General features: G+C 41.6%; 1 protein-coding gene across 6 annotated transcripts in view; it reads left to right on the top strand.

Moving 5' to 3' along the window:
- KIF16B (kinesin family member 16B) overlaps window positions 1-24,168 on the top strand; it is a 266,306-nt gene that overhangs the window by 182,434 nt on the left and 59,704 nt on the right. For 3 of the 6 annotated variants that reach the window (XM_069496659.1, XM_069496657.1, XM_069496658.1), the window contains 3 exons: window positions 884-980; window positions 1,726-1,776; window positions 16,881-17,003. In XM_069496659.1, coding sequence (XP_069352760.1) covers window positions 884-980; window positions 1,726-1,776; window positions 16,881-17,003 — 271 coding nt within the window. Of the gene's footprint in view, window positions 1-883; window positions 981-1,725; window positions 1,777-3,128; window positions 5,556-16,880; window positions 17,004-24,168 lie in introns of those variants that run through there. The other 3 variants (XM_069496656.1, XM_069496655.1, XM_069496654.1) reach the window with 3 other exon arrangements.

Here is a 24,168-nt window from a genome sequence, read left to right as displayed (position 1 = left end):
TAGGACTTCCATTTGGGCAGTCTGAGCCACTAGGATAATTTTTGATGAAACTAAAATTCTCTGGTCTCTTCTGGTTCATCCAGGCAGAATGACCTAAAGCTAGACCAGAGATTGGGCTGAAACACACTGGGATGATTAAGGCTGACAGTTTTACGTCATACAACTTCACCTACATTTTTTGGGATAGCAGTTGACAGCTGCCTCAGAAGTCAGCTGTTTCTGACTTCCACTGTGTCTTGGCCCCCTGCCAGGCATTTTGGAAGTAGAGACCTTTAAGATGTGGTCTCACTGGCCAGGTGCAGATTACCCACATGGAGAGATGAGGCGGACCAGGAGCAATGCAGGAATGCAAGATGTTGTTCAATCTGAATAATGAAGATTCCTAGAGAGTATATTCACCTACATTTTTTTTTTTTTTTAATCCTCATGAATAACCTTGCAGCATGAGAAGTTACTATCATCTGTTTATCCTTTTCTGTGTGAGGAGACTGAGGCCCTGTGAATGAATTGTTCTGTTTCGGAGTCAGAGCTGAAACCACACACAAAGCTTTCTGAACCCCGTGACTGTGGTTTTCCCCCAGCCCACACAGTGCGGGTTCCACTGAGGAAATCTAGCAAAGATTTGGATGGGATCACTTCATCTCCTTTTCATTCCCAACATTCTGTTATTCATTCAGTTCTGTCTCGTCTGGGGAAAACCCAGGTAGTAAACACGTGGCCTTAGATTTCTTAAAAAAAAGAAAAGTGTTTAAGGTCCCAGGTTGTTATGCTTGGCCTTTAGAAAGAGAAAGCTCCATGTTGTGAGGGGCATGGTAAAGAGAGGCTCTCAGAATGTCCTGTGTGGTTAGGAGCATTCAGATTTACCCATTTGCATTGTTTTCAGGATCAACGCCTACATCGAAGAAGAAGTCCAAAGGCGTCTTCAGGATTTGCATCGTGTGATGGATGAAGACAGCAATACATCTACAGATATGGTGAAGGTGAGCTGAAGGGGCTTTATCGATTGGTAATCAAGTAATGCATTCGTTTGTTTTTCAAGATGATCTTGCAGATAAATGATGGTGATTGTGGTTGTGGTGGGGTCGTTTATTATTGTTTTTCAGTGAGAAAATTCAAATGTGGAATATTCTAGAAAAAATATTATATATTGCTTGGGCAGAGCTTAACAGTTTACAGATAATATTAATTCAAGAGTAACTTTATAATTTTGTAATTCTGGGAAAACTTTTTAAGTGAATGTAAGTTCTCCTAAAATGCTTTATTTACTTTGATTTATAAAAATCCTACATGTAACATTTTTCTGTTTCTCCCAAAATACTACCAATTCCCATATGTATTTAATTTGCTTTGTAAATTATCCAAAGTATAAATATAATTTTGCCTTTGAGAAGGTACATATTTGTGACAAGTTGATTTTTGTCCAAAATAAGGACAATTCATTTCTGTGTTGCAAATTAAAAACTGTCCTAAGGACATCTTGTTTTTAACATTATTCTTAAAATTATAAGATTTAGGGGTAAATGGTTTGGTTTTCTCACAGTCAGATTGATCCATAGAGTCATGTTTACCTTGGGAATATAAATTATATAGAAGGATTGTCATTGTTGAATGACAAGTATGTTTATTTAGAATTTTGTTCCCATAAATATTTCCAGTCGAATCATTCCCCCTGCTTCTGTGAACTTGCTATAATTTAATATAGAGGACTTTTTATTTTCTTTTCAGGATAATGAGAAACTCCACAATGGCACCATTCAACGTAAGCTAAAATATGAGGTAGGTAATGATTTTTCAGATTGATAGGGTTGCCTTAAATTATGGCATGCTCATGTGATTAAATTTTCTTAATGTTTAGTTGCATAATTAGAATTTCGAAGTCCCAGTGAGATTAATGGCTAATAGGGAAGGCGAGCTATTATATGGACTTAAAATTAAACGGAATCCTGCCGCTCTGAACTGCTTTGACTTTATTTGAATGGCACGGAGCTGTGGTGGAGCTTTGCCAGTTTTTCATTCGTAACAGTATCCTTTCCCTTGGTCTGCATTTAAAAGGCAGAATTATGTAATCAGAATCAGATAAGGGGTTTGGAAGTGAAACTGAGTACTTCTCCGTGTTTTTGGAACATTGTTCATTTTATAGACTGTGAGTTGGCAGTGGTACAAAGGAAATGCTCATGACTGATTAGCTTATTTCTCTGGTGGATTGTCAAACCAAGGTCTATTTGGGCATTCAATTTGTAAAGATTTTACTTGTATTTTCCTCCACTAAGGGGCATGTCCTTGCCATATATTCTTAAATTGAGAACTACCCCAGAACAGAAAAGTACTAGGTGGTGGAGATCTTCCAGGTGGTGTCTATGCATTATTAAACAGAGAACCAGAGGGCGGCTGTGCCACAGTAGGCTCAACTGGCTTTGTCTGCAGTCACCCACTCCTGCCAGTCCTTCAGTAATGACATGATCTTCCTTGGATACTCACGTCCTTATCAGGTGACCCCGTGCAGAGCAAGGCATTGGCTGTTATTTGTTTGTGCCCGCAGTGCCTGGCACATAGCAGGCGTGCAGTGAGCCTTCCCTGGTGATAGTTTTCAGATAACAGTAATGATAATCTAACCAGGGCAAACATAATTAAGGATTCCCATGAAGTGAACCAAAAGGAGGGAGAAACATGACCTGGGTTAGAATGTTTGTGGATTTCTTTTGGCCTTGCCATCTGATTGTCATTAAGTATTCCCTAATTTCTTTTACATTTTGGACATATGACCATGGGCTTATTTTCAGAATTAAATTGGAGCTTTTAAACATTGAATCAAAGATCTTGGGATTTATTTTAGAGAAAATGAAATATTAGACCAAGAAATGGATACTGTGCATCAATTCCATACAGTGCCTTTCTATCAAACGACTTGGTGATTTATAAAATGTATGATACAGAAAATTGATGTCGTATGTGTGAATCAGATCATTTCTTCTTAAAACACGCAAAAATATGAATGATTGAGGCTTTTGATTTAACCTCCGAATTAATCCACCCAATGAAACCAATGATTACAAGAATCACCATGTGCAAAAGAGTCGCAGAAAGTGATACCGCATTCTCATTTCAACTTTTCTTGACACCTTGAACAGAAAAGGCAGTCTTGCCCGGCACAGTGTCTTGCCCCGCTTCTGCCCAGATATGCCACTGACACTTCCAGCACCACTAGAGAGGAAGGCAGGAACGTGCATGGGAACAACCACTGGAGTCATCCCATGACACGGAGCATCGCGGGCCCTAAAACTTCTTCCTCAACATCACAAGAGAGAACCCACCAGCAAAGGGATCAGTCCTCAGTGCCTGCGGTATTACAGGACAGTGGTTGCAAATATCATCGTCCTGAGTGTGCTGCCCATTTTGAACCAAAACGTTTTAATCTACCTAAAATCTCTTCTCTTAATGAAAGCTATAGCAGTGATGCAGAAGATTTTCAGAATAAGTCAGCGAGTTTCACTGAGCTGATGACTCATAAAGATGAACACTTAGAAATTCAGTCCAGCTGGACTTTGCTGCAGTGCACATCCCAAGAAGTTTCTGTAACCGGTGGCAGCCGGCAGGCCAGGCAAAGCCAGGTGCTGTCCTTTGTTCTCTCTGGAAGCGTTTCTCGTGAGGCGAGTGCATCTGGCAATGTTCCTCCAGGTGGACCAGCCTCTGAGTTTTGTAGTGAGCTGCAAGATGAGGAAGAGTTAGCTGCTAAAAAGGTTAGCTCTTCAGAGTCACTGATAAATACCAGGACAGAAGGAAACAATGGACTGGGATATTTTTACCACAAGTTCTCAGATCTTTATAAAGACACCAGCAGTCACCTGCTCCAGGCTGGCACAAAGGTGCTCAGCCATGCCAGGTTCATGGGCAGCCTTTGTGCCCCTAATAGGCTCACCTCCCATGTGACAACGTTCATCAGAAGAATGCCATTTCTGCAGCCCTTAGCCCTGGATGTACCCTTGAAGTCCCACGTGCAATCAGCAGAACGTCATTCTTTTCCTGAGGCTCATGCTGGTGGCAGCAAAAGCCAAGAGGCAAGGGGACCTAGGCCTGCAGAGAGTGCCAGGCCTTACATGCCCTCTGCCTTTGCAGCTGCCGGTTTACCAGGTTCCTCGCCAAGCTCAGTTGTCCGCCTTGAATATGAAGATGCTAGAAAGAGCTTGGCATTTAAGCAGACCCTCGTGCAATTCCCAGAGCAAATGCTGCAACTTCAAGAGTGCCCTTTAAAAGATCTTCTTGAGCATGTGACTTGTTCTCTACCAGAACCTTTGGGCGACACGAACGGAGTCAATGGCATTTACTGGCTTGCTGTTGCTAACTGCCCAGAACCTGACCCCCAGCCAGCATGTTTGCTGCTGCTTCGGTCAACGTTGTATGCTTTGGTCCTGTCAGATAATCACTCTGGGTCAATGAGCATTTTTCATGTTCTGCCTCTCTCAGGACTACAAGAGATTGAGATTGGCTTTGGCGGACAGAGCATTCGATTCCTGAGCTCTGCAGAGCATCTTCTACTCACTGTATTCACTTACAACAAAACCCTCACTCAGCAGCTATGTCGTGACCTCCTGTGTGTCCTGATACCCGAGTCTGATGCCACTGCCTATGCTAATCATCCTTTGCTCCAGCAAGACCTGGTTCAGCTATCTCTTGATTGGAAAGCAGAAATCCCTGGTTTAGTTTTGGCAAACGGAGTTCAGGTGTCATCCAAATTCCAGACCACCTTGGTTGATATGATTTACTTTCTTCATGGAAATATGGAAGTCAACATCCCCTCTCTGGCAGAGGTTCAGTTACTGCTGTACACAACAGTGAGGGTCCGGGGTGCGTCTGGCCATGACCAGTGGCAGTCCCTGGTCCTTCTGAACACCCACATCGCGCTGGTGAGGGAAGATCGTGTTTTTTTCCCACGCACTCGGTCTCTAAACATACCTCCTCCACGTGCACAATTTGACGTGATTAAATGCCGTGCTTTAAGTGAATTCAGGTGTGTTGTTGCTGCAGCGAAGAAAAATTTATCAACAATAGAACTTGTCTTCTTACAAAAACTCAAACTTGCATCGGATTCAAGGGACAGTTCATCTGAGCACTTTCAAGAAGCACCACGTGTCCAGTTATTCACCAACCCATTGTGTCTTCAAGGTAGTCAGAATATAGCACCCGAGGTTTGGAAACTAACTTTCAGTTCTCAAGATGAGGCTCTCTGGCTAATCTCACATTTGACAAGACTCTAGGGAAGAGACTTTTAAAGATGCACTGCATATTATTTGAGATCATTAATAAAATATGCATTATGAAAACAGTCAAGGGAATATGAATATCTCCATGTAGCTAATTGAATTGGAACTGGAAAAATGCAGACCTCTAAAATTGAAAATGTAAATACTTAAAATATCTACAATAAAATAAAAATAGCTGATAGCAGAGCACTGATAAAATATCTTTATCACCACCTTGCTTCATTTTCTTGAAACTCAGGCTTGCAAATTTGTGTCCTCCTCATTATTGGTGAGATGATTAAAGCATTTCTGATTGTTTTTGGCTCCGTGTCGATTTATAGTGTGGTAGCTTGGAATCTGTCTGGCCTGCTGGATTCCAGCAGGCTAATTTGTGCTGCCTGAAAAAGTGCCCAGTCTGGCAGTGACCTTCATTGACATCCTCCGTTTTAGCCGTGATTAGGACAGCTATGTAGCAGAGCACATTAGCCATGCATCGAGCTGCCTATAAGGACCCAGGGATTTAAAATGTCCTCCCATCACCGTAATACATGGATTCGAGACAGTGATGCGTGCCCTGCAGTGTCTATTTTTTCTTAGTTAATTGCCTTTTCCTTCTTCCTTTCATACTTCTCGACTATTCCTTTCTAACCTATGTTATTTCAGCTCCTCATTTGTTGGTGTATTTTTGACTACTCTTCCCCGTAACCACCCCACCCCCACCACATTCAGCTCTTTGTCTGAACTTTCGTATTTCTACCCTGGAAAGGCACTTCTCCTGGGAGTCTGACTTTCTCATGGCATTTTTCTCCTGTCTTGTCAAATACGTGGTCACGTCAGAAGGCATTCAGCTCTTCTCGCTGGCTGCCCTCCCTCTGGCCTGTCCCCTAACTGTCACCCATAGCCTCCTGAACCAGCTGGTTTGCTGGCCTCCCTCCTAAGGAGAGTCCCTGCCCATATCCGGCGGTCAGTTGCCCTCCTCTTCCGTAAGAGGCTTTCCTCTCTGTCCACCTCTGTTCAACAGTCCTATGAGTAATCAGGTTACATGTTTCGTATTTATGTTTGAATTTCATCTGGCCGTAGTTGTTCTGCCATTGTTCTCCTGTCTGTCCGGTGTGTGTCCTGCTAAATTCCAGAGTCTCGTAAGGAGACATGCCTCTGCATTGCTCTATCCAGGCTCCTTCCACCCTCCTCCCACTCTTAGCTGCGTCATGCTTAGCCCACTGTAGCTCTCCCTGACTCAGCTGAGTGAGTCAGCAGTTCCGTTAAGCCTCCCATTTTAGCCCTGGCATGGAAGGGCCATTTTCTGTTCTGGGCAAATCTTTGGATAATGTGCACCACAGGTATCGTAGTCCCTTCTTCATTTCTGTTCCTAATTGATGACAGGGATGGTATCAAAGCTTACCCCACCCAGAAACTTACCATCTCCCTTTGGCCGGCAAGTGCAGATCTTCCCTCTGTCCCCCGTCAGAGCTAGTGACAAACTACTCAGCTGGTTCGACATTTTTACCTATTTCTCTACCCAGTTTCTGGGGACATGAACAGGAAAAGGCAGGAAATTGGAGAATGCATTATTCACAGACACTGGTGGCTGCAGCCTTGCTTGCTTTGGACCAGTAGAGGCTTTTTGAGGCAATTCTTCTGTTTTTAGGTGGAGCACCCCCTGCCCAATAGATACACATCTTACTGCCTTATACCTGAAGGCTTTTAACTCTATGATGAGGACATCAGTAAAATTAGTCACTAATTTGTCACTATCTTGTCGGGTTGGTTATCTTCTATCATGGAAAAAATTCCTAAAATGTATCATGATAATCTTTTTAATATATTACCAATAATATTTCTCCTAATTTGTTTCATATTTCTTTTACTGTTTTCAGCTTATTAATAATATATTTTGCATTCCTTTTTTTACAAATTGTCCCACTCAGTATTTTCTCGTATATCCTTGATAAGAGAAACCGAAGTAATGATTGTAAAGAGCAGACATAGTAAAATTTAAGATGCCAGCAGAGGAATACCACGGTCAGGAGAAGGCAGCAATATATAAGCAGTGCATGGTTTTAACAAAGAATGTTAAATATTAAACAGACAGATGTGCTTATTCTCACAGGTACAAAAGCATAATTCTACCAGGTTATAAATCTTGGTCTTTAGTATTTTTCATAGATGGAACACGGAGCAAACTATGAGCATTGCATAAAAATCATATTATTCATTATAACTTCTCCAGGCTGCTTTATGATCTAAGAAGGCCACAATGAGGATTACGTTCAGACCTCACCTAATAGAGGCACCTCACATAATAGAGGCAGCCCGATGGTATTCAAATTTTATATGTCACTTCTCTCACCTAAGCATGCTTTTTGAGATAAAATATGGTTCCTGAGTGTGAGAGTTTGATTTACTATGTGTGAAGTAAGTGTTCAGGTTGTCGTAGTGCCTATAGAAGCTGGTGGAGTATTGTTTGTGCCATTATCCACCGTGGCTTCAATCCTAGCAGCCTCACTCTGGCTTTTTCTTCGGGAGTTCTAAGCCTATAACACTCCTAGAGTAGAGCAGGTATTAGAGTCGAAGTATTCATCCCGATATAGCAACATCTCAATTGCAATGAGCTTCTGAATCAGAAAAGAATATGTTCATACCTAACTTGGTTATGTGGCATTTTGCATTGTAATATAGACATAAACATTCACATTGTGAGACTTTTTAATACATTCTAGACAATACCTCTTTGAATACTTTTGAAATAGTGATTTCATCTGTGTTTGATTAAAATCCATTTTGCACACAGCTGCCTATTTTACAGACCTGTGGTTGGCAGGATAAATTTATTTAGTCTTTGTTGAAAAACATTTCAAAACAGTTTGTTGCCCTATTCTCATTACTTAAAAACTGTGCATGCATCCCTTTGGAAGAAAATATTTAAGCCTTCCAGCAATAGTAATTACAGTAATTTTTGCTTACATTCTCTTTCCCAGATGATTTAAACTTTGTATGATAAATAGATTAGAGCCACTTTTATTAATGCTGCTTTGATGGTCAAAGAAGCAGGCTTATTGGATAGACCGGTTTCTAATGAGGTCATTTTGTTAATTTGGTTACACAATCTCCAGTATGTAGTTTAGACAACTCTGCTTCATTCCTTAGAATATCTCTTGTGACAGATGTTGTATCAATTAGCTATTGCCAAATAATAACGCCCCAAATTTCAGTGGCACATTAAAAAAAAAAGCTTTTATTTCATACTGCTGGTTTGCAATAGGTTGAAGGGGCTCTACTGTAGGCTGCAGGTCATCTGCAGCTTAGCCAAAGTTGGTCTGCTCCACGTGTTCATTTTGGGTCTATGCTGAAGGGGCAGTAGCCATCATAGTGACGACAGAAGCACAGTGGGCAACGCTGTAAGCCTCTGTCTGCCTCATGTCTGCTAACATCCACTGGCCAGCACAAGGCGCACGACCAAGCCCAGAGTCGAAGGGCACGGAAGTACGCTCCATCCACCAAGACGCCATGGCAAGACTATGGATATGTGCTCCTACTACAGAGGAGAGAAGAACTGGGGCTAGCAGTTTAATTTACAATAAACGTGATATGTCAAGCTTTCCAAGGCTCTATTGAAGACAAGACTTGGATAAAACTTGGACTTCTCTTTAATGGAAACATTCAGGTACTGGGAGGAACAAACATCCTAGGACCTTTCAAATGACCTAGTTTGACTTTCTTTCTAATTCAGTCTCCGTCTGAATACCTCCATGGATGGGCTGCTCACTTTCTGCCTCTGAAGCAGTTTGTTATTGGGAACCGCCCTGATTGTTAGACCATTCTTTCCGTCATCTCCCTTCCTGTGATCCGCATCTGCAGAGTCTGCCCTTCCACGGCACCCTCAGTAGCAGAACAAAACAAGTCTATCCCATGGTCTGTATTGTAGCACACCCCTTCAGAGAAGAGAATTATAATCTCTCTACCTCCTCTGATTTTTCTAGTTTACCTCCAACACCCTCCAGCCCCTCCACTTTCCACACCATCACCATCTAATCTCTCCTTGAGGATGAACCTTTGTGATTTGTTAAAACTTCCTTTATAAGGAATAAAACTGAACAATCTAGTTATGAGAAGGAAAGAGATTCTATTATAAATCACTCCTCCTGCCTTTCAATATCTGGTTAAAATCTTTTGTTGCTGAAGATGCAGTGGGTTACAATGATGACAGTACTAATCATTGTGGTTTACAGTGTATGGATTTCTTGCCCGTGTATTTTCACTTACAATGACTCTACTGCAACGGAAGAATTCATATTGATCTCCCGTTCATGTTTGGGAATTCAGACCAGAAAGGTTAACTTGGTTTAGAACAGGGACTTTAAACCGAGACCTTCTTATTCCAAAACGTGTTTTTTTCCCTTAATGCCAAAGCCATGTCATAGTCACTGTTATTCTTGACATAGACTGGGCAAATTTTTTCTTGATTTTTTTTTTTTTTGGTAGGAATGAACTATCCTAGAAATTTGCAAGCATTGCTAAGTTGATTCTTATCTGACGTATTAAATTTGTTTTCTTGGAATTTCTAGACATTAAAGATTATTTCTCTTTGTGTGGGTTTTTTGTTGTTGTTTTTAAGGATTGCGCTAAGTTTCTTTTCAATTCTTTTGTTTCCTCGTATGGACCTTATGTCTTCTCTTTGCTGTCTGCATTTTTAGCTCCTGTAGAAGAAAAGCCTGGGCATGTCCATAGCACGAATATGGAGCAGATAGGCTTGTATGGTCAGCATTAGGCTCAACATTCCTCCTTTTAGCTAGAAGTTAAACAATGTGCTCCATGGAAACCTGGTAAAGGGAACTACCTCTTCCCCTCCTCTCCCACCCTGTATTTTCTCTTGGGCCTTAGAATTCAGCACAGTTTGAACCAAAGCTAGGGCTCAACAGAAAGTCAGTGAGTGAAGATCAGTGATGCTTTTCATGATTAATCAAAGACAGTGTAGAACTAGAAAAGAGAACATCTGATTTTCCCTGAGGGTTTTAAACTGTCTGTATTCATGTTTGGTAGGGAGAGCCACTTAGCATTTGTTGCCATGTTATCAGCCAGACATACTAGACCCCATTCTTAGTCTTTTTCAAATCAGCCATTTATTGATGCATTGCTCAGAGGTGATGACCATTTAAGGGATTAGTCTTTTGTGATCGAGAGGAAGAGAGTGACATTTCTAATAATTTCAAGTTGAAATATTCATCAGATATTCAGTATTTCCAAACCTTGAAACAATGTTGGTGATCAACTCAGATCTGTACAAAAGAAATAATTGATTCTGGTAAGAATTATGGATTGGAAATGGCAGCTAAACTTTTTGGATTTACCATAAGTCCACTAAACCCAGGATATTCCACAAGCACCTATGTCCAACACGGTCTGTCATTTTCTGGGCAATTTATCCGTAAGGAGACATATCAAAACTAAAGAAATACTCCTTTATTTAAGAACTTGTGTTTCTGTTTCCTGTTGTGAGTTTCTAAACTCACTTTAAAAACGAAATAAGATTAACATTGTTTCTTCATGCCAGGTGGTTGTTGAGGATGGTCAGGGTGTACCTGTAGAATATGTGGTCATATGTCTTAGCAAAATCCAATTCAGTTGTATTTACTGAACCTTCAAAGATAATGTGGTATTAAGACAAGGTCCCTTCATGGCAAAGGCAGGCTTCTCCTTCTGGAAGTGGATATAAACATGCCCTGGCTCATTTCCATATTTATCATTTGTCCTTGTTCACATAAGTTATCTTTATTTCCTGTTTCTAATAACATGGCTTATTTCTGAGAATGTAACAAATCCTCACCATCTCTTCCCCAAATCTCCATTTTCAAGCTGCTGGGGCGTAGTAGGTGCTTGATACATAAAAAGCTCTAATTAGAACTATCAGTATAGCACCTGTGGTTGAAAAAAAGGAGGGATTAGAAATATGGTCTATGCTGGGAACAGAGACAGAAGAATTTGTAATTTTGTTAAATCTGATAAAAACCCAGGTTTTCCTGTATTTTAGAAGCAAAGCTTGGATATGGGCTAGTGGAGTTTAGATGGCAGTCCTTAGGTCTGACCTTGTTTTGGTCCAAGCATGTACTGAATAAAACCATCTGGTACAAAATTAGAATGTTTAGGGACACATGTTGATGACTCCCTGTGGAACTGGACCATTTTGTGCCCTCTGCAGAGCTGACAGTCATACGAATGGCTATCAGTCTCATTTCCTCTTCACTTCCTCAGTTTGCCTCTTTTGAAGGAGACAACCTGAGTAGAAAGAGAGGATTCTAATCTGAATGTTCATGATGTAGCCTATGTTCTTCCTGTTTCTTTGGGCTGAGGACCTGACTATAGTGTTTCACCAACAATGGAAAAATAGCACATTTGTTGACACAGGATGTTATCTCTTTAAAAGCCATCAGGAAAGTATTTTTTGGTATTTAATTTTAAAAGATGATATTTTTTATGTATAGACATGTAACCCAAGTTACCAATTATGTACTTAAATCGCCCAAAAGCTAAAGTTCAGAGCCCATATAAAATAATGGCTCAAGAGATAAAGCAATAAGGTTCTACCCAACAGGATAACAGGAATCCACCCCACTTACCAATTCTTTCAATAAACGTGAACGGCTTGAATTCCCCATTCAAGAGACATAGGCTGACTGAATGGATAACAAAATACAAGCCAAGTGTCTGCTCTCTCCAGGAAACACATCTAACCCATGAGAACTCATTCAGACTCAAGGTGAAGGGATGGAGAACAATATTCCATGCAAGTGGAAATCAAAAGAAAGCAAGTATAGCCGTTCTCATATCAGATAACATAGACGTCAGATTGACAAGTGTGAAGAAAGACAAACATGGTCATTATATAATGGTAAAGGGAGCAATTCATCAAGAAGACGTAACAATCCTAACTATTTATACATCCAACACAGGTGCACCCAGATTCATAAAGCAAACCCTACTAGATCTAAACAAAGTGACAAATAGGAGCATCGTAATTGCTGGGGACTTCAACACCCCACTGACAAAACTGGATGGATCCTCCAAGCAGAAAATAAACACTGGACTTAAAACAGGACTCTAGAACAAATGAACATAACAGACATTTACAGAACATTTTACCCCAAAACTACTGAATATACATTCTTCTCATCAGCACATGGAACATTCTCTAAGACTGATCACATCTTAGGCCACAAAACATGTCTCAACAAATTAAAAAAAAAAACCCAGAAATTATGCTGTGTATCTTCTCAGACCATAGTGGAATAAAATTAGAAATGAACTCCAACAGAAACACTCAAATTCTACACAAAGTCATGGAAATTGACCTTTCATTTCTAAATAGAACGACTCCACGGTGCATTTAAAATTCCGTGTACTGTCTTATGCGGCCATCCATGCTGGGTCTGCTGCAGAGAGGTGCTTCCGAACATACGGCCTTTCATGTTCCTTTACCTCCTGCTACAATATGTTACTAGCTTCCCCTTCAGAGTCTAAGAATCTTTTTTGACACTCGTAGGGAAGCCGTGACTGATTCCAAAGTAAATAGTGCCATAGAAATGTAAAAGCTCCCATAAATAATGGAAATATTGTGATACAGCACACATTTACATGTCTAGTATAAACTAAACTCAAGATATTCAAAATACAGCGACTTTCCAATCAAAAATAAATTTGGGAGACATTTATGTTAGTTTTCCTTTCTGCCCAATATAAACATAGTTTTGAAGAGTATCAGGAACTTTTCACACTGGATCCTGAGAATTCTACATTTCTCATGAAGTTGACTTCGTAAAATAATTTTTACAAATAATACTGCAGCAGTGATTCCATGGAAACATAATTTTTATTTATTTATGCTTTTTCCTCCCATCCTTACCTTATATGTCTGTAGTTCATTTCCGTACACTCTTTAATGTTTCTTTCTTATGAAATCAGTGAGATTGAAGTAAACCGTAGTCAGGAATGACAGTGAGGGACTCTGGCAGTATTTTTAGTCCCCAACATGGTAAGTAATGGAGAGAGAAATGTCTTTCTTCTCAACAAAGGATCTTGTTGCACTTCACTGTCTGATCCCAACTGGAGCAGTAGCTCTTATATCCAGTATAGAACTGTTTGTTGAAGCACATGCAGGTGCTGTTATGTGAAGAGCTATCCTAGATGAGATGAGCTATGTAAATATTACAGGAGCTAGTCACTCTCAGATAACTGGTCCCTACTCACGTCATTTTCCCAGTGAAATTGTCAAAGGCAGGGATTTTTTTTTTATTTTTTGTAAAGAATGTATGAGCCTGAGCCTCCAGCAATTTTCCTTTCATTAGGGATCGATTTCACAATGGTACATTCTTTGAAATAGAGAACTTTCCAGTCACAAAATACCCATCATCCATTGGGCGTAAAGTACCCAGACTATCAGTTACAGTCTTATCCCATTTTAAAAATTGACTTTTAAAAAGAGAAACTTAAGGTAGCAAATCTACCTTTACAACATAATTCATCTAGCGTGGAAACACCACATCTTTGCTCGAAACTTAATGCAGCTGAGAAACACTAAAGGTCTTAGAAGTTACGAATCCTTTGTAAACATTATTTTGTATTACCAGGACCTGGCCCTCTGCGTGGCACATAGTTGGTGCTCAGTAAACAATACTACTGTTTGATTGTACATCCTCGGGGTGCCTATAGGAAAAGACATTTAGAAAGCCAAAGTTAAGTCTTCGGAGCTTAGCTGACAGAATAGGCCTAGGCAGTTGCGACCACAGGTCTTCCTCAGTAAAACTCATGATGTCCAGGCAGCAGTGTACACAGTCATAGTTGTTCTCACTGAGTACCCCCAGCACAACTTTCTAACCTGGCCGTAATTATCAGTTTACTTGTCAGAGTCTGCCTCTAACCTTAAGTGCCACAGAGCGGGGTGCTGTCCTATATGGGTTCCTGCCATACAATAGTTGGGATTTGATAAATATCATGCCTGTTTCCATAGAGGAGGAAACTGAGGCACAGAAAGGGTGAGTGACTGTTATTCCAAGACCAAGTCCCAGAGCCGGGACTGGGTTCTGAGTCTCCTCCCTCTCGCTTTCTGAGTCTTTGACGTGAACACCACCTGGAAGCCCAAGTCTGTTTTCTGTGACTACTTGGAGGGGGAAGCAGATAGAGTTCGAGTTTCGGTGCCAGGTGTGGTACACCTGTTGACGTTGTTCTCTATGCCTTCTTGAGAAGCCCATAGTTCACATGATCTTGAAAGATCCGAGTATTTAGTCAGAGGTATCCCTCGGCAAAACTGTGAAAATCATGGTCAGCCTTTCAGATCCTCTCGCAGCAAATGTATATGACAACCATGTGCCTCGGTGACAAAAGTCCAGTAGGTAGATTTGAAAGAATGCTAATAATGACCCCTCAGCAAGGTTGTGTGATATTTAAGAATTTTTTACTGTTTACTCTTTCTAGTTGGTTGAAGAAAAAAGGTTGATTACGTTCCTGCCTGCCTTTCGCCCTCCTCATCTCTTAGGACGGAACCTGTAGCTGCACAGAGACAGCTCCTTGTCGCATTAGCTGTGGTGGTGCTGGCCTTTTGGTCCAACCAGTAGGGAGGGTTCAGGTTCCTCCTAAGCTAGAGCGATGGGTCTTTCCTTCTCAGCTAGTATCATCAGCTGCTAGTTGTTGTTTAAGGTCTCTGCAGTGGCATTGTCCACTGCCGAGGTCGTCCCTAGCTGCGGCGTGCTCCCTAACCCCCGTCTCCCAACACCCACACAGCACCAAATTGATTGCAGAAGAGATCATGTCAGATCTGGAAAAGAGATTATGTTACTACTTGAAAAATACAGTTATTGAGCACGACATGGAAGGGATCAGGGCTTAGGCAGCAGAGCAAGAACTTCCTGGCTAAACCATGCCATTTTTAGGTCAAAGACAAGTACGTTCTTATAAATAAAACCACTGATTTGTTTCTGTGCCTTTTCACCTTTAAACAGATAGACTTATTTCATGTTTGAGTAAACGTCTACATTTAAAGTAATTTGGAAAGGGTCCCTCAGCGAATTGTAAAGTCTTCAGTGGTGCACATATTGCGAAATCCCCTTTTTGAGAAGAATTTCTCGATGTTTTTTGGCATCAAGGACAGCTAAATGGGCATACCATTGCAGGAAACACTTATTTGTTCTTGTTTGGGGTGGCCAGACACTCGGGGAGAAATTAAGATGTTCTAGCAGGCTTTGGTAGCTTCATATCATGCCAAAATGTTCACACTGCCAGCTAGATTGAAAGCATCCGTCTGAAACAAATCACGCGTCCCTGTCATGCTGCAGTCTGAGCTTCCTCGCACACCGCTGGCTTGGGCCTTGCATTTACACCTGGCTGAGGACCCTTGTGCCTGGAGAAAGGGAGCTTGTTGCCCACCGTTTTCTTTTTAGTCACATAAGCGGGTTTCACTGCATCATCGTGAAGTTACAGCTTCTTAAAATCTGTATCTGTGTGAAATGTTCATTAGCTTAATTTATCTCAGATGGATGAAAATTTTTTTATTTCAGCATATTACGGGGGTACGAATGTTTAGGTTACATGTATTGCCTTTGCCCCATCCAAGTCAGAGCTTCAAAATTATTTTAAAATTTCATGATAGCAATATAGCGTAGTGGTAACAGAGTGGGCTCTAGATTAACCTGACTCCAAATCCTTGCTCTGCTCATTACCTCCATCCAGCGACCTCAGCCCTCAGTCTCAGGCCTCTCATCTGATTAATAGGTTTAATAATGGTTAATATTTCATAGGGGAGATCGTAAAGGTTATTATGAGCCATGCATGTAAACTATTTAGCACAGGTCTTAGCGTATATAGTTAAGTATTCAATAAATACTAACTGTAATTATGATTCTAATTATTTTATTACTGCAACTACTTCAAAAACGTATTTGATGTTTTCTAAAGTCCCAAATTAGTGCAAATCATAAGAATTGTTCAGAGATTTCCTCCTGTTCGCACTCAAGAGAACTCATTTTGAAGATGTATTTTTTTCATAATGCCTCTTCCTCAAGCCCCTCTGGCTTCCTACCTCCCAGCCCGTAAATATTTGTCAGAGCCAAGTTGGTTATTTATCACAATACTTGGGATTTGTTTTAATTGTGGTTTAAAGAGCTTTTCGTACTACGCTGGCTTATAAAAATGCCTAAAAGTTAAAAATGAAGTTAATTTGAATAAAACCTCCAGCTTTTGCAGGTTTATGTATAACCGTTGTAGTCTGTGAAGAAAGACGTTTGTCAGATGGTCAAGACTTTTCAGAAAGGAATCTAGTATACACTGATTTTTTTTTTTTTTAAGTGAGGATAGGTAATCTGTCCTTGTTTTTACTTGTTCTTATAAATTGGAAGGAACTTCAAAGGCAAACAACATTCTGCAGTGCTTTTGCCCTAACTTCTTAGAATGGTATACCTAAAGAAATGGTCTTCTGTTATTAGAGAGGCTTAGCATTTCTCTTTCAAAGGAAACCATCATTTTTCTAAACAAACTGCACTGGTCTGATGTTCTTTTCTCTACTTGAAACACATTTTCTCCCTCCTACCCAAGCAGGGTATTTGCAGTGGAGTGATTCTGGTTTCTCTTTGTTCTCCCTATCTGATGTGCCTTTGATAGCGGATGGTTTCTCGCTCCTTGGGCGCAAATCCAGACGACCTGAAGAACCCAATTAAAATTAGTATTCCACGCTACGTCCTCTGTGGGCAAGGAAAGGATGAACACTTCGAGTTTGAGGTCAAGGTAAGTGTCCCTTCTTTACCCTTCTGGAGGAATGGTGGTTTGAGGCTATGCAGTGCTTTCTCAGTCTTTTTTTCCTACAAAAGGAAGTGAAGCTATAATATATGTGAATATCTTGTTCTGTGAGATACTGATCATGCCCTTCTTTAAACCAGTCTGTGAAACCCTAGCCTAGACTGTAACACATGGAGGTAAGTTATCTCCTAGAAGGTAGTGGTAGGTGGTGAGTCAGACAGACCTGGAAGTTCTGTCATACTCCAGCCCCACAGGTAGGGGACCAGCCATCCAGGTTGCCCAGGACTTTCTTAATTTCTGCCCTTAAAGTTTTACACCCTAGGAAACCCCACAGTCCTGAGCAAACTGGGACAGTTGGTCACCCTACCCATGAGCTTAGGCTCAGTTTTCTTATGTATAAAAATGGGATTAATAATATTTATGTCACCGGGGTAGCAGTGCATGTGAAGTGCTATGTCCAGTGGCCGGTATATAATACACAAGAAATCATAACTGTTCCTATTATTACTGCTGCTGTTTTCATTGCTGTTGTTTCTATCATTAATTAGGAAGCTTTCCTAATCTGTTTCAGGTACTATTTGATTTATACAAGTTTTCAGGAAGAGATATGCCTGTTTCTTTACGTAATGCCTTCTGAAATAATGACTTCATCTGATTTCTAATTTACTCCGTTGACTCATAATACTTTATTAAAGGCTGTGGGCCACCACGCCACCTCCAGGAATTAATGACAAATCGCACTTCTTCCTTTTCAAAGATTGGCGAGGGTACCGATGGGAAATCCACGGGGGTCACCAGTACTGTGCATGCACAAGGGTGTTGCTGGAGGTGGTTTTGTTCAGGTAAACACCAGACTAGGAATTTGGATGCTGAGTTCTGCAAACTTTGACTCTGCTGTGGTTGGCTGGGTGGCCCTAAGTCATTCTGAGCCTCAGCTTCCTCATTGGTAAGATGAAGAAATTGGACAATTACAGTGGTCTCCAAATTCCGTCTTACCGGAAAAGCACATTTGTTGAAAGAATGTTTTACATAGAAGGACACTGTGAAGGGCAGAGGAGCCTGGAGCTGCTGCACAGGGGTGAGATGGGGGGAGGGAGGAAAGGAGGGAGCCTCAACAGCCCTGCCTACCTCTCCCACCCCTGGTGTACCCCAGGGGAGCCCCCTTTCAGGAATGCACACTCTTTCACTCTTCCTGAGGAAGCAATGTAAATAACTTCTAGCTAATCAGGTTTTTAGAGTTTTATTTCTATATACTGAGTTTTCCTTTAAAAGAAAAAAACCTGGGCATTAATTTATATATTTGAAGTTTTTCTTGTCAGAGAATGATGCCTGTGTGTCTTTACCTCCACTGATCATATTCTATGGTTTCTTGTTTAACTATGTCACATCCCTGATCCAATACTTCCCACTGCCCCCAACCTAATTAATCCCCTAATTCCTGGTTAGGTTTTTTTTTTTTTCCCCCATTTGTTCCCAACCATTCTAAATTGTGTGTGTGTGTGTAGTTCCATTTGTACATACATGTAATATTAGGTACATATATAGAAACAATTGCTGGGGCTGTGTTTATAGTATTTCCATATTTTTGAATTAGGGATAAAGAATGGCTTCCACTAGCTCGGAATTATTAATAGAATTCTCCAGTGCATAGAACTCACAGCAATGAAGGACATGCAGTGATTTTAATTGGTACATGGACGTTTTACTTTCACAGATAAATGTGTTGATAACATAGCTATTAAATTGATTTCACGTATAGGATTTAGACAAAGAAGGTAATTTTTTAAAAACTGTTGATTTAAATAAATATTACAAGCAAGTAATAATCCAGGTGGTGTGCAGATCTGGCCAAAATTGTGAAGATGCTACTGTCAAAGCAAGTCAGAGAAACCAAATACAGAAAATTATGAGAGGCCTTTGGGAATCTAGGCTTTCACTTCAAAATACATAAAATCCAAATCCAAAGAGTTCTGCTTGCTTTGAATTTATGAAAGCAAGTTCTGAAATCATGTCATTGTTGTGCTTTCTTTTTCTGCTTATCCTAGGTGCTGTAATCATTAGCACCAGAAATGCGCTGTTAGCAGTAGGGGGAGAATTCCTGGTTCTCTTTTTAGGCAGAGTCTCCTAATGCCCACCGAGGGCCTCTGGCCCACGTGGATGCCCTGTCACAGAGAGATCAGGGCCCAGTACTAGAAACAAACATACCTTAAACAAAACAAACCAGCCTAGCTCCAGAGAGAGACATAGTAATAGTTCTGGGTGCCCCAGTATCCTGCCCAGTCTCCTCCAGGTAACCTCAACAAGTTACTCAACCTCATTGTGCCTCATCTGTAAAATGGGAATATTAAAACCCAGCTGACCGGGTTGGTGTGGGGAGTATGTGAGTTTATGTCTGTAAAGTATTTGAAACAGCGCCTGCCACATACTAAGTGCTGGGTCAGTATTTGTTATTAAAAAGAAATAAAAATTAAAAAGGTTTAGGGAATGAGTGAGATTTTACCCTTGAGATCTACTCAGTGACTTTTGATATGCAGTTGTGTCCTTATGAAAGTTTTGGGTTTTGATTTTTTTTTTCTTTTTTGTTGTTGGTTCCCTCTCAGCATTCTGAATTTAAAAGCCAAGTTTGCCAAACATTTCCATCCATCACCTGGACATTTCATGTATAGGCCCTTTTTTCTAAAATAAACAGTCACACTAATGATAATATTCTGGCTACTATTAATTCTTCTCTTGGTGAACCAGTGGCTTTAAGAAAGCCCAGGTAAAAAGCATTATTTTTAAAAGCGACTATTCTCTTTAGTTTTATGCTTTTTAAAGGAAAATCTGATATTAATGGATACAGATATTTTATATTGCACTTTATACTTCAGAAAAATTTTTACTGCTTCTCTTTTAAAAAATCAATTTTTGTTGCTCGTCATCTCCCGTGATGGTCTTGAAAGGTTGTCTGAGGTCCTGAGAGCACACAGCAAGGTGCTTTGCCGTCTGTGACCAGCTGAGCAGGGACTTAACACACCCTGGTGCAGGACCCCTGTTCACTGTATAGCTTGCGGGTGTCACTGCCAGCTTATTTCGGAGCCCCGCTGATGTGTGTGAACACACAAGGGCCCACTCAGTGTGAGTCTGCGCTCAGGCCTGAGAGAGCCTGGGCAGGAGGCGGCAGGCGGCAGTGTGGCTGCCTGGCTCCTCCCTTTGTCGTCTCGTCCCCTCTCCTTCCTGCCCTTTTCTGCCCACCCTTTCTTAGGTCAGCTTTATCACTCATTGAAATCATTCCTTCTTCCTGGCCATTTTCATTTTAATTCCAATTTGGTAGCTCCAGTGTGGTCTGTTCATGGTCAGATGAAGTAGTGAGGAGCCCGTTAAGGGGATGCTCCAGGTAGGGTACCGGGTGCGCGACGTCAGGGCAAGGCAGGGAGACAGCTGGGCTTCCCAGACGCTCATCATCAGATCTCTGATGGGTCCTAAAGAGGTTTCCATCACTGGTCTTTAAAGTGAGAGTAATAGAGCTTTTCATTAAACTAAATTTAATATTCATTAAAATATATTTAATTCCAAGGGACTGTCTTTTATACCTGTGTTATTTGGGGGGGATTAAAAACAACTTTCTTTTATGAAATAACTATGAGAATAGGTCAGTAGATAGGTTTTGGTTGTGTTGGGTCTCATTAGATTTATTTAATCAACTTTGTTGAGGCATAATTTACATGCAATGAAATGTACCCATTTTGCGTGTAGTTTGATGAGTTTTGACATCGTCATACATGCGTGGGACCAAACCCCCACTGAGATTTAGAATTTTTCAGTCACTCCAGAAAGTTTCCTGGGCCCTTTGCAGCCAACGCGCGCAGCCAACGCGCACAGCCAGCCCCCAGGCCAGCACTGATCCGTCCTCTGCAACCAGAGAGTAGTTGTGTGTGTTCTGGCACACGGTGGAATCATGAGGCGTTTATCTTCTGTGTCTGGCTGCTTTCATTGAACATGGTATTTTGTAGATTCATCCATGTGCTTGAGTCTAACAGTAATTCGTTTTTTATATGCCTGAATAGCATCCCACTGTATGGATATATCACGATTTGTGCATTCCTTTCTCTTGTTGGTGTTTGTTTTAATGTTCCTCCATGTTGCTCCCCCGCCCTCTATTTTACTGATCCTGGAGGACATATGCCTAGGAACCCCTAGGTGTCAGTTCCCGTGACCCTTGAGGCTACCCCCTCCTGTGGGTCCTAATAGCACATCCTCCCGGGACTGTGTCGACAGACACGTAAAGGGATGCCCGTCCTGCCGACTGATGACAGAGACAAGGCAAGGACGCTGAGGGGGTGCTGGTCTGGCTTCTCTCTGAGAAGAGCTCGCTCTGGGCTGACCACTGCTGCGTGTCACCGGCTGGTCAGCAGAACGGATCTGTGAAACTCGTGCTTGCTCTCGGCTGCGTCTGCCACAGATCATGCCGCTAACCAGACGGCTGCAGTCCCCTGAAAACCCCACCTCTCGTGCCTTGTCGTCACTGATACATGAAATCACTTACACTGCACTGTGCTTGCCATTTACAGTTAGCTGGGCCCAGGGTGGGTGAAATGTAATTTTTAAATTACATTTCAGCGTAATACAAAACTGGGAAATCTATGGGCTAACAGCAGCTGTCATAGTCTTATGTCATAGAAATAAGCTGATGTTTCCAGCATTGTTTTAATTCCTTGCATTTAGCTTATGTATCAACATGGTAGCCTAAAGAAATAAGTCAGCACGGGTATATGTTTTAATATTTTGTTTCCTGTGAGTTTCTATTCCTGCAAACAGTGGCATTAATCTGTACAAAAGAGTGCTCATCTCCTTTCTGGAGTGGTCCTCTGCACTAGGGCCCCCTTTTCCATCCTGTCACCTGGGTTACTCCCTTCCCTTCACTGCTGAGGTCACAGCTCATGATCTCGTGCTTTCAGCCCAGCTTTTTTCAGTCACTGTCGTGTCTGTTGCTGGCGTCCCCTATTGACATGAGCTCCCGAGTCCTCGTCAGTCTTGAGCAGTGCGGATGCCCCAGCCCCCATGCGTTGCCCACCTGGCGATGGCCACCCAGCAGATTACTCAGCCATATGACGCACGCAAGCCAGTCACACGTTGTTCTCATTGGGCGCAGCCTGTCCAGAGCTGCAGGATGACTAAGTGACCATGTGCCCTTTGTCAACCTGGCCCCACATGCTCCGTCTGCACTGACGGAGTCAGTCCTGCCTCTTGCTCACCCTCGCCGCGCAGTCGGCGGGCTCTTACTCATGCAGGCGGAGCGTGGGCACATCGGGCTTCTTGATTGTGGCTGAGTCAAGGTTGCCTGTCTGTCTTACCTCCCTCTCCCACCTCCCCTCCTGCCCTCCCAGCGCTGCCCTGCGCACACCAGCACGCACCACCCGCAGACTGGCTTTGTTTTGTCTTTCGTGTCCCCCACTCGCCCTCTGGACATTGTCCTGGCCACCTGGGCACTCCCAGCAGCTTGCTCAGGGGAAGCAGGTGTCCCATTGCTGGCTTCTCTGAGGAGCCTTCTGGCATTCCAGCCACACTCGCCTGTCCACTCACGCTGGGCTCCCTCGTACTGTCCTATCACCAGGCCTCTCTGAGTGTCATTCCTGACGGATCTCTAGAGCCACCGAGTTTGCAGCCTCTCTTGAAGAAAGGGAACTGACATCTATCAGGCATTGTCTTCACCCCAGGCATTTTGGTAGCCATTTCCACAAATACGGAAAATGTACCAAAATGGGGGTATTTTTCATATTTCACAAATTAGGAAATTATGAATGACTTGCTCAAGGCCATACAGCTTGTAAGTAGGTCCAGGTACCAAATGTCCATGTCAAGTCTCAGTCCATTAAGCCATAATTGTTTCCTTACTTACTCATTTTAATGTACCTTCCAAATACCATGACTTTCTGTACTTTCAGAAGTTGAGGCCATATTTCAGTGTTGCCCTAGACATAGCAGCCACCTCTAAATCCTTGCCTATTTTCAATATTTACTGTTATTTTTCTGTGTGTTTTAACTTTTTATTTTGAATTCTGACCAAGTCCCAGGCACTTTGTAAATTGGAACAATTGTTAAGGCTTTGACAAATCTGGAGAATTTAATGGCAGATAGACCTGCCAGGAAGCACGAAGAAGAAATGCCCAGAAAATTTGCAGTTTGGGAGTTGAAGCAATCACATTTACAGTCAGAGAAATTTCTCTGTATTTGGCAGAACAGAAATAAAAGCCATTGCAGTCTATTAGATAAACTATGCACACATACATCTTTTAGAAATACTTACTCCCAACTTGATAGAATATAAGTGTTCGGAAAGAGTAGTGTGTTGGCGTCTGAATCTGTGCTTATTAGTAGCTTGATAGATTACCTCCCTGCATGTGTATCAGCGCAGCTGAGACAAATGGAGTGTCGCATGTGCCGTGGCCCATCCGGGTTCAAATCTTCGGTTTGTGTACTATTTTAAAACATAGATAGCAAGTGAAAGAAACTACATTAGGGCTTGAAGAATCATATGTTATCCTAAGTTCTTTTTTTTTTTTTTTTTTAATTTAAGCACCCTTCCTATCTCTGTACGAACTTCGTCTTCTACTGAAAAATGAAGAAAAACCGTTGTTTTTCCTTCCTTGGTTTTTTTCCACACAAACCAGCTGATCTTTTCTATTGCCCTCACTTGGACAGTCATGTTTATCGTCACAAAGTAAATAGCGCACGTGTGAGAAATGACTAAGGAGACATGAGGTTGAGTCACAAGCACAGAGAAGTAGTCATCACCTTATGGGCATATCTTGAATTTCCATTTTGCCCAAATTTATATTTTTCTCCTAAAATACTACCTTAGTATTCCTTCTTCCTTGGTTTCAGAATTTTGGGAGTTTTACATCTGTTCTAGCATAAAATTTGTTTCAAAATAAGTCACAAAATAGTTTGAACTCCGCTTTTTGCAGTTGCTACCTACGGATACCCTCACCTTTTAGTAGTGGATGATGTTAGACCTTTCCTATGGAATGTGATCCCAGCACCAGGAGTTACCATTTATTGAGTGTCCAAGCACTGTGCCTGGGTCTCTTCACAATTTTATTAGTTCATGTGTAGGTTAGATATCATGAGTGTGTTTTACAGATGAAGAAATCGTGAAGGAATTTAATAATTT

This window comes from Eulemur rufifrons, chromosome 20, assembly GCF_041146395.1.
Source record: "Eulemur rufifrons isolate Redbay chromosome 20, OSU_ERuf_1, whole genome shotgun sequence".
Lineage (NCBI taxonomy): Eukaryota > Metazoa > Chordata > Mammalia > Primates > Lemuridae > Eulemur > Eulemur rufifrons.
The sequence above is the reverse complement of the archived record's forward strand: the minus strand, read 5'-3'. Positions and strand labels throughout refer to the sequence as shown.